This window comes from Streptopelia decaocto, assembly GCF_964273445.1.
Source record: "Streptopelia decaocto genome assembly, chromosome: Z".
Lineage (NCBI taxonomy): Eukaryota > Metazoa > Chordata > Aves > Columbiformes > Columbidae > Streptopelia > Streptopelia decaocto.
In genome coordinates, this window is record NC_138657.1 from 7,590,189 (window position 1) to 7,602,897 (window position 12,709).

The 12,709-nt window shown below is 39.4% G+C and overlaps 1 protein-coding gene across 1 annotated transcript in view; it reads left to right on the forward strand.

The window, feature by feature from the left end:
- The window catches only part of ACOT12 (acyl-CoA thioesterase 12), a gene marked incomplete at both ends in the record, with an annotated part of 37,017 nt that overhangs the window by 16,141 nt on the left and 8,167 nt on the right, over window positions 1–12,709 (forward strand). Inside the window, 5 exons of the mRNA XM_082075153.1 lie at window positions 4,399–4,518; window positions 5,895–6,045; window positions 7,737–7,792; window positions 8,189–8,249; window positions 9,721–9,804. Coding sequence (XP_081931279.1) covers window positions 4,399–4,518; window positions 5,895–6,045; window positions 7,737–7,792; window positions 8,189–8,249; window positions 9,721–9,804 — 472 coding nt within the window. The remainder of the gene's footprint in view (window positions 1–4,398; window positions 4,519–5,894; window positions 6,046–7,736; window positions 7,793–8,188; window positions 8,250–9,720; window positions 9,805–12,709) is intronic.

Below are 12,709 nucleotides of genomic sequence, written 5' to 3' on the forward strand. Positions count from 1 at the left end.
ATTCAGATTTTTGTCATAATGTGACCCAAAATATTTACCTGTTTTCATTCCATAAGTTTTACCTACTGAGAGTCACTTTTAGGTTTAAAAAGAGAAGGAAAACACCAGGAAACCAAGTACTGAAAAAAAGTTATTTGAAATAATGAATGTCAAACATTATTTGTCATGTTTAAAATTTCAGGAATAATAGCTAGTGACAGAGACTTGTTGAAAACAGAGATTTTGTAGTTCGTGCTTGAGAAATAGCTAGTCTTGCTACAAATCTTTTTTGAGGCCACTCACAATTAGATTTGACCTTTGAAGGTGCAAGTCAAAAGTTGCTATGGCCACAAACTTTGACAGAGGAATGGAAGAGGAGGGCTAACCCTTGACAAGTAAGTTTCTGAGCACATTTTAAAGGTTGCTCACCCTTCTTCTTCTCTCTCCCCACCCCTCTGCCTCTACTTTTTTGGCCAGAGAGTAAATTAAAATCTTGCAGGTAGCAATAAAGCCATCTGAATTTTAGTAATATTAGTTTGAACTGGCTCTGTATTTTCTTATTTCTTACACTTGCAGTAAAAGCATTCAGGGTGTAGTTTTCCAGAAAAAAAAAAAAAAAAAAAAAAAAAAAATATTTAGGGCAAATTTCTGGTTTGCTCCTCTCTTGTTTTCAATCATATTGTGTTTGCATCTTTGTAGTGAACATTGTAAATAAGATCACCATTGAGCATTTTAAATCAGAAGCGCGAATTATTCCTAAAGAAATTACAAAGTCATTTGGATGTATTAGTCTGTTAAAAAGATGTACCAGTCAATTAATTAGCTACAGATAATTGTATGTGTTTAACAATACCGGTACATTAGTTTTCAGAATGCAGTTGAATTAACAGCTAGCAAAGCTACAAAGTTTCATTTTCAAGTTTAAAAACTGCACAATGGAAAATCTATTCTCAGGTGTGCATATGGGATCCTTACTGAGGAGTTTTGCATACATGCATGAGGACAGAGCATGTTTTTCCAAAGTCTAAAAATAAATGGCGTTATTATATGTTGTTCCCTATTCGTGTGACACACAAAGATCCCAGAAGAGAGTGGGGCTTTCACTATGTTTAGAACTGCTGAAGAAACCTAACTTTTGCCACCTTCAGAGAGCTTGCAAACTAGGTCCCAATTCCACAAAACCTTAAGCTGTACCTGTACTGCATGTTTTTTTCTGGAACACCTCTGAAGATCAGAGAAACACTGGGTTGCTGTAATTCCCTGGAGCAGATGACACAGGATTGCAAAACTTTTCCTTGAGCAGTGAAGCTGGGTTTGATCAGGTGTGTATGTTTGTCCGCTGTACCTGTCCAAAGAGCAGCTTTGCTTCTGTGCTCGTTGGAGGGATACTCACCCAGCACAGACAATATCCTGCACTAGACCAGCAAAATTTTAATAGAGTGACTACAGCCTGTTTCACAAGAAACTCACGAAGACCCATTAAGGAGAACCCAGCTGAACCTGTGTTGCATTAAGAGGATTAATTTCACAGAAGTTAAGCTCCCTTGCATTCCAGTGTGTCCGCAGTGTGTGCACTGTGACCATGGGGGTGGCTGAGCTGACCCCATGAGTGATGCCCACTCACATCAAATAACCTCAGCTTGGCACTATAAGTCCAATTGTGCTCAACAGCCAGTCGGGCGTAATGTTGAAATCACACCATTGGATTCACTGATCATGCAGGGAAGTCATGACCATTGAATTTACATGTTTGCACAGATTCACAAATAGTATAATGTATAAATATAAGTCTGAGTGCGTCCAGTGAGAAATTTGCATGACTAGAGCCACAAATAATGAGGTTTATTAAAGCAACAGGTACAAATTCTCTTAGATGCCGTCGATAAATACAGAGTCTGCAAAAACACTCTTTAGTTGCAAAGTACTCTTTAGTTGTAAAACACATGTTAGTTGCAAGGAATAAGTACTTGTACCAAATATATATAAATTCTAAGATGACTGTATAGCACTACTAATGTGATTACAAATACAAGCTTGAAGTCTAAGTGTCCTGGGGAAAACTTGGTATAGCTAAGTGGACAAATCTTACCCAAAAGCATCCCTTTGGTCAGAGAAGATAGGCACAGCCTGTTGACTGCTCCCAGAAATCTTATTATGCTGTTCCTTTGACTTCTCAGTTGATGGTGTCTTCCCCCAACCTTTCTCTATTGTTAGGGTATTTTATACTATTTTCTACTTTCAAGTAGAGCTTGAGTGACTCTAGTCATACATACCTTCGTTACTGATTGATGTAAAAACTCTGGCTTTGATTTTTAAGGTAAATACTTCACTACACTTGCTCAAGGAGGTGTGGGAGCAGGTATCTTTTGAGATGGAGATGTGTTTTAGTATTATAATGAGACTACAATGAGCAAAGTTCCTCCACCAGACAAATTTCTGGCCCAGTAACGAGCATTTTGGACAGAATTGAACATTTCTCCTTTTCAATTTGCAGCAGCTATACCATCTGGTTTCTGTACCTGCCTTGTTACTCAGGGCCTGGCCACGGTATCTTCACATTACTCCACTCCCCAATATCTCTAGTAATACACTGGGCTTCCCCATGCATTACCATCCAGCAATGCAGGCCGGGTGTGGGCGGGATGAAACCAATACAGAGCAGATTTCTTCCCCTCTGTTGTGCTTGTTTGACTGAAAATGAGTTAATTTCCTTCATGCAGTTAGAAACCTTTCTTTTTCATAGTTAGCACGGTCATTATTTGGACTTAGTTTGAGAACAAGAGATAACACCCAGCACAGAGTTAATGTTTTTAATTGTTCTGGTCTGGGAGCCAAGGACATTCTGAGCTCTGCCCACAGGTGTGAGGCAGCTGGAAGGGGGACATGGATGGGGCAGAGCTTGACTGACATCCAGACTGATCAATAAGAGTATTCCATCCCATTAGCGTCATGCTTCATATTTAAGGAGAGATGGGAACTTCTGGTCTCTCTCTGGATTTTTCACTTTCTTCACTCTCTTTGTTGGGACTGAGGGAGTTCTGTTTGGGACTTTCATTAGTTTGTCTTTTTGCTGTTTTGCAGAGGCCTCTGGGCCTTTCTGCCTTTTTTCCTTTTCTCTCTGGGATCAGCAGTTCAGGACCAGATGCTGCTTCCTGGGAGTGGCTACTCAGCTTGGACAGAGTTTGTGAGGAAATGCATTGAGTATCTTTTATATTCTATTTCTATTTTTCATATATATATATATATTTACTAGTAGTATATATGCATTTTGTTATTTTATTAAACTGTGTGTATCTTAATCCAAGTTTCTCCCTTCCCTTTTGATTCTTCCCTCTATTTGGGGGGGCAGAGCAGGGTGCAGAGTCAGTGAGTGGCTGTTGTGTTTGTATTGCTAGCTCGGGTTAAACCACCACAGTCGTGCAGCTACCTTATATGCTGAAGATGTGGATATAACTTTATTCTCAATAAGTGTATCCTTCATAATTAATTTCAATAATTTTCCCCCTCTAGTAATTATTCCACAACCTGATTACATGTAATTGAACACAGTAGAGGGTCAAGTCTGAAATAAGAGAAGACAGGTGAGTGCATGCACTGTGCAATTGGAAGGACAAAGGGAACACTATTACTAAGATTTGTCTGTAACACACTACCATGCCCTCAGCTTTTGAAATTTAGCCAAGAGTTCTGTGTCTCTGAATAGATGAGCGATCAGTTCAACATCTTTCTGTCCCTTTGTATGTGCAAAGGTGAGTTTCCTAGCTCAGCACCAGTAGCTAACAGCACATAATTTAGTGAACTAGACCAAATTAAAACAACAACATGCATTTGGCAGTTATATGAGTAGTTTTTTATTCTTATTCATATAACACTAGCAGAAAACATCTGACAAGGAAGAAGAAAAAAAAATCAATATTAAAAATAATAGAAAATTATTGCTTTGCTTGAATGCTGTTTCTGGTGCTCAACCTTTCTGTTCAGGTTTCTTTTAATTGTTTAAAAGCTTTATGATCTGGCATTTTTACATATTAAGCAATATCCTACTCCCCATGCAGTCATACAGAAATTAATGAAACTCCGTGAAGTAAATGGTTACTCTGTAGATAAGGGATTCGTGGTCTGGCTCCAAAAGATGGTAATATCAAACAGTGAGAATTAATTAGTCAGTGTTTGTAAAGTGTGTTGAAAGTGAAACAGCATGATATAAGTGGTGTTATTATGTTTGAAACTTGAATTATATGCTGTTGTAGCTTAACATGTTAAATGTATTTCAGATGATCATGGAATAAGTTGGTGTAATACAGTTATTTTCCAGGTTGTGCAGACCTTGTTGCACTAATTACTCACTTCAGACCTAACAAAGGAGGTTCTTTAACACAACTGTATGTTTTGCCCTGTCTCTCTTGCTTTCTTTTTCAGCCGCCTTTGTCGTTCATATCCCATCTTGAAATCAGTCAATATGTTTAAATTCTGGGGACCATCTGTGGTGGGTGACCGCCTTGTCTTCAATGCAATTGTGAACAATACATTTCAAAATAGGTAAAGTTCCTCATCTGCTTGTTTTCCTTGACTTCTCCAGAACCAGGCTAGCTGCGTGTTTGAGGCTTCAGCTATAAGTAGGATTTGCATTACTGAATTAATTATTTTTCAGATAGAGCTTTGAGGGATATATCCCTCAAAGACTATCTGTCTGTATGTGCTTTACTTTTATCAGTGACCTTTTTAAAACATTTATTCTCTGACTTGATCACTCTCAATTCAAAGATCATTTGTAACCAAATCCCAATCCTGAAAATGCATGAGTAGCACTCTGAAATGCAGGGATTTTCAAGGGGTGAGTTGGTCCCACCGCTTTGACTCCTCAGAAGGGGCCAGCTTGCTGCTAGGATCTTCTCGTCTTGGCATCTGCTGACAGATCTGGCTTCTGTTTGTTGCTGGTTACTGGCAAAATTCACACTTCGTTTTGTTTATTTCTTCCCACTGTGGGTTTGGGTGTACACAGAGGTGATGCTTTGCCAGTTGTGATTTTGAATAAATGGCTACAGCCAATGCTGAAATTTTATCTTTATTTGAGTATATGGTCACCATAAGCATAAAATGTAGATTTTGACATGCTGAACTTCTGCTCCTGGAATTTAGTGCTGTGGCTACTAGCACCAATCTAGCACAGATCCTGCCTGCTAATGTCTGCTCTCTCTTTCTCTCTCCCATGCATGCACCATCTCCTCTGCAGTTTAGGGCTACTGTTGTGTTTCCCTCACAGAGAATGACTCTCCTCTGACTTCTGGCAAAGGGACAGCACCTCTCTCCTAGGCTATTCCCCCACCTACAGGAATGGCGCTTTGGGCCAACAGACCGTCTGGTTTTGCCAGTGGTGTTATGTGACTTAACGTGGAGCCCTGTTCCAGTGGGAGGACTTGTTCTGAAGTTGCAAGAGGTGTAGCAGGACAAGCCACAAGAAGGCAGAAGCTAAAGTAATTCCTCCTCCAAGTTTTGTACACAGGGCAAATGTTATGCTGGCATTGCAGTTCTATGGCTGCTTTTCTTTGTAGGTGTATTTGGTCCCAGCAGAATGCCAGCAGGACATGAATTACCTTCATACTATGCTTCTGCTGAATGTCACATCAGTATAATCCTGTTCACTTCTGCTGTCTGTGTGCTTACTGGTGTTCAAATTTTGCTGCTTAGCACTATTTTTGCTCTCCTTGTTAATGCCATTTATCTAATGCTACCTTTTATTTTATTTCTAAAATGTGTCTGCCCAAACTGAGTAATTTATTTTGTATGCCACAGAACGTGTTTGAGTCAGGCTTTCTGCACACAGGAAGGTGTACAGCAGCCCTTTTTAGTATCTCTCAGGGATGCTTCTGCATCATTTGTAGTAGTTCAATAATTAATTTAAACTTTGATTTCAGTGTGGAGGTTGGTGTCCGTGTTGAGGCTTATGACTGTGAAGAATGGATCAAGGACCAAGCACGGCATATTAACAGCGCGTTTCTCATTTTTAACGCTGTAAATGACAAAGGACAGCTGCTCACCTTCCCCAAAATCAAACCTACTACAAAGGTCAGCTCTCATCCTCAGGAGGAGGATAAATGCACACATGAGATTGTGTGGTCCAGCCCAGTACACTGCATGTCTCACAGCCAGCTTCTATAACCTTGCTAGGAAAGCAAGAACTAAATAGGGCTGTGCACTGAAGTGCATCTTCTTGTAGAACAGAAAAGCTCTAAATGAAATATTTGTCTTTGAGTGAGAGATTTGTCATTGTTTTAACTTAGGTCGTCCAAGATGGAGAGGTGTAGTGGAGGGGAGTCATCATTAGAAATTCTGTAGTTAGTTAATGACCAGGCAAGAAGAATCAGCTTTTTGGCCATTTTTGAACCTATCTGTATCTGTCTTGTGCAATCTCCACTGACGGTGGAAGATGTGGATATAACTTGAAGATGAGAAATAGAGTTAAGAAAGAAGTCTGTAGGAATCAAATCCCATTACATGGTTGGGCTTTCGAGTTCCTTTGACATGGAGATGTCAGCATGTGTTTCCCTGAAAGTGGTTCATGAAAAACTCCAAGCAGTTTGAATATTTATTGTTGAATTATTTACTGTAATTTCGCCTGTCAGTAACCTTAATGCTCCAATTTCAAGATTTTTAGAGAACCAGAACAGACAGAAGTTAAATTATTATTTAACATCAGTGAACTTGTATTTTATAGGGGGACAACTGCACAAATAAATCAAGGTGTCCTATGTACTAGATGAGGCAGTTAAGGTTTACTCCTGCCCATTACAGGCTGTTCCAAGAGGAAAAACTGACTCTGACTCTTGAAAAAAAAAAGCTCAGTCAAAAAGAGTGCTTCCCTTAAAGACCTGCCCAGGGGACCGTCCACAAGCTGAGTTTTACTATAAGAACATATACACCCATTCCTTCAGAGTGAAGCAAACAAATTGGGAAAATCATTATGTGCTCAATGTAGTTTAAACTTTCAAGTGACAGCTGGTATGGCAGTGCACTACAAAACTGTAAGAGATGCCTTCAAAAATATTATGTAGTCTTTGGTTTAACAGTGGCTGAAGCACACTAATCTGGAAATTCTTTATATTCCAAAAGTCACGTGTCATCTCTTAAAAGCAGAGAAAAATAAGGTTTTTCCGAAGGGCATATCATTCAAGATAACAAGTTCTACTGACTTTTAATGCAGTTTGGTGTGGTGTATGCTCTTGGGTCACTTATGTTCTTAAAAAAAAAAATCTACCCCGACAGAGTGATAATAAGAGAAGGGAAAGACCTGGCACTTTGAAGAGCAGATCACATCCATTTGCACAGTGCTTGCTCTCTGTCCCAGGTCCATGTGCACTAAAATAGGAATTCTTCCATGCTTCCTTCAGGCTTTGAACATCAGGTGATGACGAATTGGATAAATGGTTTATGTGGTGGGTGGAACATGTAGAAATAATGGAGTGTGTGTGGTGCACTTCTCAACTGCTACTTGTTTAGGTCCAAAAAGTTCTAGGGGTATGCTACTGTGGTACAACTTTTTTATTGGATTGTTTTTACAAATTTAAGGGAATATTGTCAAGTCAAAAACAAACCACTGACTCAGGTTACCTGGGGAAAATCCAGTGTACAATTATTTATTTATTTGTAATAAATCTCTGTATTTGTCCATGTGTAAGAAATAGTTTTTAGTTGGCTTTTTGTTACAGTAAGTCATACAATAATAATATGTGTTACTGTCTAATTTTCTTTTTATAAAGGATGGCATGAGGCGATACCGTGGAGCTATTGTCAGAAGGAGAATTCAACTAGCCAGGTATAGTTAGGTTACAAGGAAAATTTGATTTGTAAAACTTAATTTTCTAATTTATCTTCTAAAAAGTCATAATTTGTTAAGTAGTTAAAATCTCCTCAAACTCAGCTGTTATATTTCTTAACTTTCCAAATACTTTTCCCTGAGTTGTATTGAAATTATCAGAAGCTGCTCATCTCAAAAACAGTTTTTGCTGTCTAGGTTATTTTGCTTCCCTGTCCTTCTTGGGAAGGAAAAGAAGTTACTGAAAACCTGTCTTGCAACTAAAAATTGTTAACATATCTTCAAAGTACTTAGAAGACACTTAACCTTATAAAAATTATTTTTTTTCTAGCATATTTAGAAGAAAGTGTAAAGAATCAATTAATGCTATTATTTTTCTTTTGAACTTTGTTTTAGAAAATGTATGCTGTCTGCTAAAGAAGACAAGCCTTCTGACCCCTGGGAGAGAAGCAACCAGGTAATTCATAGATTGTGTCCTATCATATGCCTGCATAAAATGGTGTATTTTTAATCTTTTGGGGTGTGTAAACCAGTTGTACAAGCCATCTCAGTTTCCAAAGTGGACCTTCTGTACTTGAGTGCTACAATAGTAATGGAAGAATGGATAAATGTGTAATAAGATGAAAGGGTTTTTTTCTTCAGAAAAAAAAAGAGAGCAGATGCTTCACTATCAATTTAAAAGTAAGTTTAATACAAAACATGAAAAATACCTTTAAGATGGAACCTATTAACAAGTGGTCCTTTAAGCAGCTGAGCCATAAGGTCTCCTGCAGGTTTATATCCCAGCTTTTAAAACTGTCCCCAGCTTTTAAAAAGCTGAATCCTCCTTTAGAGGAACTAGTTTGTGGGTTTTTTGCCTTTATCCAGCCACCAACTTTCTGAAAAATTTTTGGGAGGAGTCCATTTAGTAAATGCTGAAAGTCGTAGGAGAGACATGGCAGTACCAACAGACACATGAACATTGAAATGGTATAAACTTTGTTTCTGTGGGAAATAGAGGTGAAAACATATGTTAATTCCTAGATACTCTTCATCAAGTGGCTTGGATACGCTAGACCATACAATATGCTTGTGTTGTGAAATGAACGTGAATCTGGGTGATTTATATACATTCTAAGTGTTGTTTCAGTGTCCATTTTTTATGGTTAAATTTTCATTGCATTTAAGATCTCAGTGTCTCCAGAAATTGCACTGAGTCTTCTTCAATTGCATGAAAAAAAAAAAAAAAAAAGAGAATTATAATGCAGGAAGTTATTTGCTCTTAACAGTGGCACCTCCGCTGTTTGACGCAGCATTTCTTTTCTGCAAAACAATACGTATAAATATCCAGACAATTATAAAAATGGCTTACTTAGATTTAATCAATATTAAACTAAAATCTGTCATTAAAACTCTAAAGCTGTATTCTCTTGATACAGTGCTTAAATGAGAACTCCATCCACTGTAGTCAAGCATAAATAATGAATATATTTGCACTTCTCTGCTCTGAGCCTGCTGTGTGAAGCAATTGCAAAGATAGACCACAGCTTGATAGCAATGAAGAGGTTAATTTTCTAGTAGATATTAATTACTTAGGAGGAAAATGGACAAAACTATTAATTTAGTGGTTAGAGAGGTTACCTGCATTGTCTCTCTGGTGGTCACAGTTATCCTGCACTGCTTTATAATTGGAGAAGCTCAAAGTAGTATTTTGTTGTTGTTTAATTAGAGCTGTTTTGCCAACAGCCATGTGAGCACATAATCTAGTTATTGAAGGGATTTAATTCGGAAACTACTGGACTGTGTTTTCTGGAAGGAAACACTTATGGGAAAATACACATTTGTTTGTGATTGAAGGGTAATGATAGAAAAAGAGCATCTCGTTTCTGCAATGGTTGGTGAAATGTACCTTTACCTCTTAGTTTTCAGAAATGTATCTTACGTTTCAGGCATACATGAGTTACAGCAATGTGGCTGCACTGACACACCTAGCAGCAAAACTGGGATGGGAAATAACCAGTACACTGGACGATGTAAGTGCATAACTGTGGAATAGCTACATTGCCACTTTAGTCATGTTTCACCATAAAGGGTGGGCAGAGAAAAGCAATGTTTTACATTTGTAAGTAAATACTTTGGCTTGGCAGTGTTTGTCTTTAGTGTGCCTGGGGTTGAAAACCAAAACTCCCAGAGTTTCCCTGAAATGTCGCAAAGCAACCTCTGTTTGTCCAGGGTGCTGTGTAACCTGGAAGTGCCATGGAGTTCTTCTAAGATGGTCTGAATGGCTGGTGAACATAGGGCTTGAGATCCCTAAAGGGCAGGCTTGTCAGCAACTGATCAGTTGTGCTCATTGACCAACACACAGGACAGTGTAAAAACTCGAACATGCATCTCTTTTGTGTGAGCTGTTTTCTTTGCCACAGCTGACGTGCTTCTGTGGGTTTGTCAAATTGTTTGGCTCCAGTGAAACACCGAACCTGGACATCTTTGTTTAGGCAGTACTGCTGACTCTCTGCAGTACTTCTGATGTCACTGTGATAAGCAAAATGTGTGCGGCAGTCTGTAATATACTGATTTCTCAAGTATTGTGGCATGTGATATTTTTCTCAGTAGCAGGCTGTGGCAGTTGCACTTTCCTCCTGAGAACTGGTGTGGCAGTTGCACATCCCCCTCTGAGAACTGGAGCCTGCAATGGGGCAGTTAATGGCTCTTTTGTGGGACCTGGAGTCGGTTGACAGGGTCATTAGCAGAAGAGGGGCCCAGAGAAGCTGAGAAGCTTCTGGAATGCCCACAGCCTGATCTGATCAGACTATAAAACGGGGTTCCCGCTGAAGATCCCATTTGTGTGGTCTTCTCGGAGCAGTGGGTCTGCTGAGCCGGAGCCCTCCCCTTAGACTGGGATGCTGTCTAAGGAAACTTCCCGGGAGTAAGAGTGCCTCACCTCCTCGTTGGGGTGAGTGATAATCTACTGAATATTTCCTTGCCTAACCCAGGCAAGTGATAGTTTACCCTGGAGTCAGAGGGCTCTGGTTTGTTTCTTGTGAGTGCATGCATGCACGCTGTGGATCCTCATTATTCTCATTTTGCTGCATCCCAATAATCTCCTCAACTGATATCTGAACCTTTATTTTATGCTGTCAGAGTGCTAACTAATTGTATAAATCCTGTTTGTTGGCTGCACTTTTCCAGCCAGAATAAAATCTGTTTTGGAACTTGTTGTCCACCTAAAACTGACTTTGGGGTGCCTCCGTGACACAGGCATTATTTTGTGATAGTTGCAGGTGGACACTTCCAGTCGGCATGTGGCAGAAATTCATATACCATATTTTTCAGTGTCTATCTTTTCAGAAGAACACTTGACTCTTCTTTTTCTATGCATGCTTTTTCCTTTTTGATATCTCTCTTTCTGCCCTATTTCTATTAAAAAATTACAAAAGCCAGAAAGCAGCACACCTCTCCATTCATTGATCAGCGTTACAAGCTCAAAATCAGTAAAGAATCTTGTGTAAGCCACTTTCAAGATAGGAATATGCTGTTAAGAAAACCAGTAGTGAGATAATTGAGCTGGGAAAACGCAGTTTTAACCTAGTGCATGTTCTCTGGACTATGAAGAGGTACCCATTAAGGTTTGATTTCTGAAACATGGCTAATGACTGGCAAATTAGTTAAGATCGTGCAGATTCAGAGGTGTTTTGGAACAAGAAAAGATCTTTACAATATTTTAGTTTGACTTCCTGCATGTCACAAGCTACGAAACTTCACGTACTGATTCTTGCACCTGGTCAATAGACTAATTGAGTAGGAGCATATATTAATCATAAAGAATTCCAGTGATGCCATACCTGCCAGTTCCATGTATAGGTTGTTCCAGTGGTTAATATTAATAACTTCCAGTAAAGACCCTTGCACCAATTAAATGGCAGATAGCAGGCGTGCTGGAAAAGACAAGCTTGAATAGTCAGACTGAAACATTGAGTGTTATTTTCAAACCTCTGCTAAGACCCTATTATTATCCATGCAGAACTTATTTTCTGTATCCACTGAGACTGCCACAATCTCAGTTTCTTACCTAACACTAAATGCTTGAAACCTGTAATAGAAGCAGCACCAAATATTGTGAAGAAATTTCTTCATACGAAAAAAAACAAAACCCATGCACATTTTGGATGACATTTTAAAGAGCATGATGTTAATTCTCTGTCTCAGCAAGCCACCAGGTACATTCCAGTATTACTGGAGTCTGGAACTTTGTCTCTTTTGTTATAGAATTATTTTTGTTTGTTGTCCATGCTGCATGTATTGGTATAGATGCACTTCAGTTGGGTTATTGATCTTGCCACCTTTTTGAGGGGAGAAGGCTTAATTCCTATGTGACCATTCTCAGGCGCTCACATGGTTTCTGACACATCTATAACCCTTGTGTCTTTGCAACCACATGGCTCTCCATCCCCTACCTCCATTGGGACAGCAGACTGAATGACCTCACTAGCACCCCATTCCCCAAACACTGGCATGCTGCTCCTAGGTTTATCTCTGGTGAGCCTGGTTTTCTCGCCTTCCCCCTTCAAATCTAGTTTAAAGGTCTCTCAGTGAGCCCTGCTATCTCCTGCCCAAGGATCCTTTTCCCCCTTTGAGACAGATGCACCTCATTTGTCACTAGCAGGCCAAGTATCATGTAAACTTACCCATGATCAAAAAACCCAAAATTCTGCCAGTGACACTAGTCCCATAGCCAGGTGTTGATCTGCTGGGTCTTCCTGTATCTTCCCTTATTGTTCCCTGCAACCGGGGGAACAGAGGAGAAGACTATTTGTACCCCTTATCCCAAGGCCCTGAAGTCCATTTTGGTTGCCCTCTGATTGCCCATTGTAGTATCTTTGCTGCCTGCCTGAAAAATTAGTAGCAGATAATAATCTGAGGGCTGTAGCAGGGCAGGAA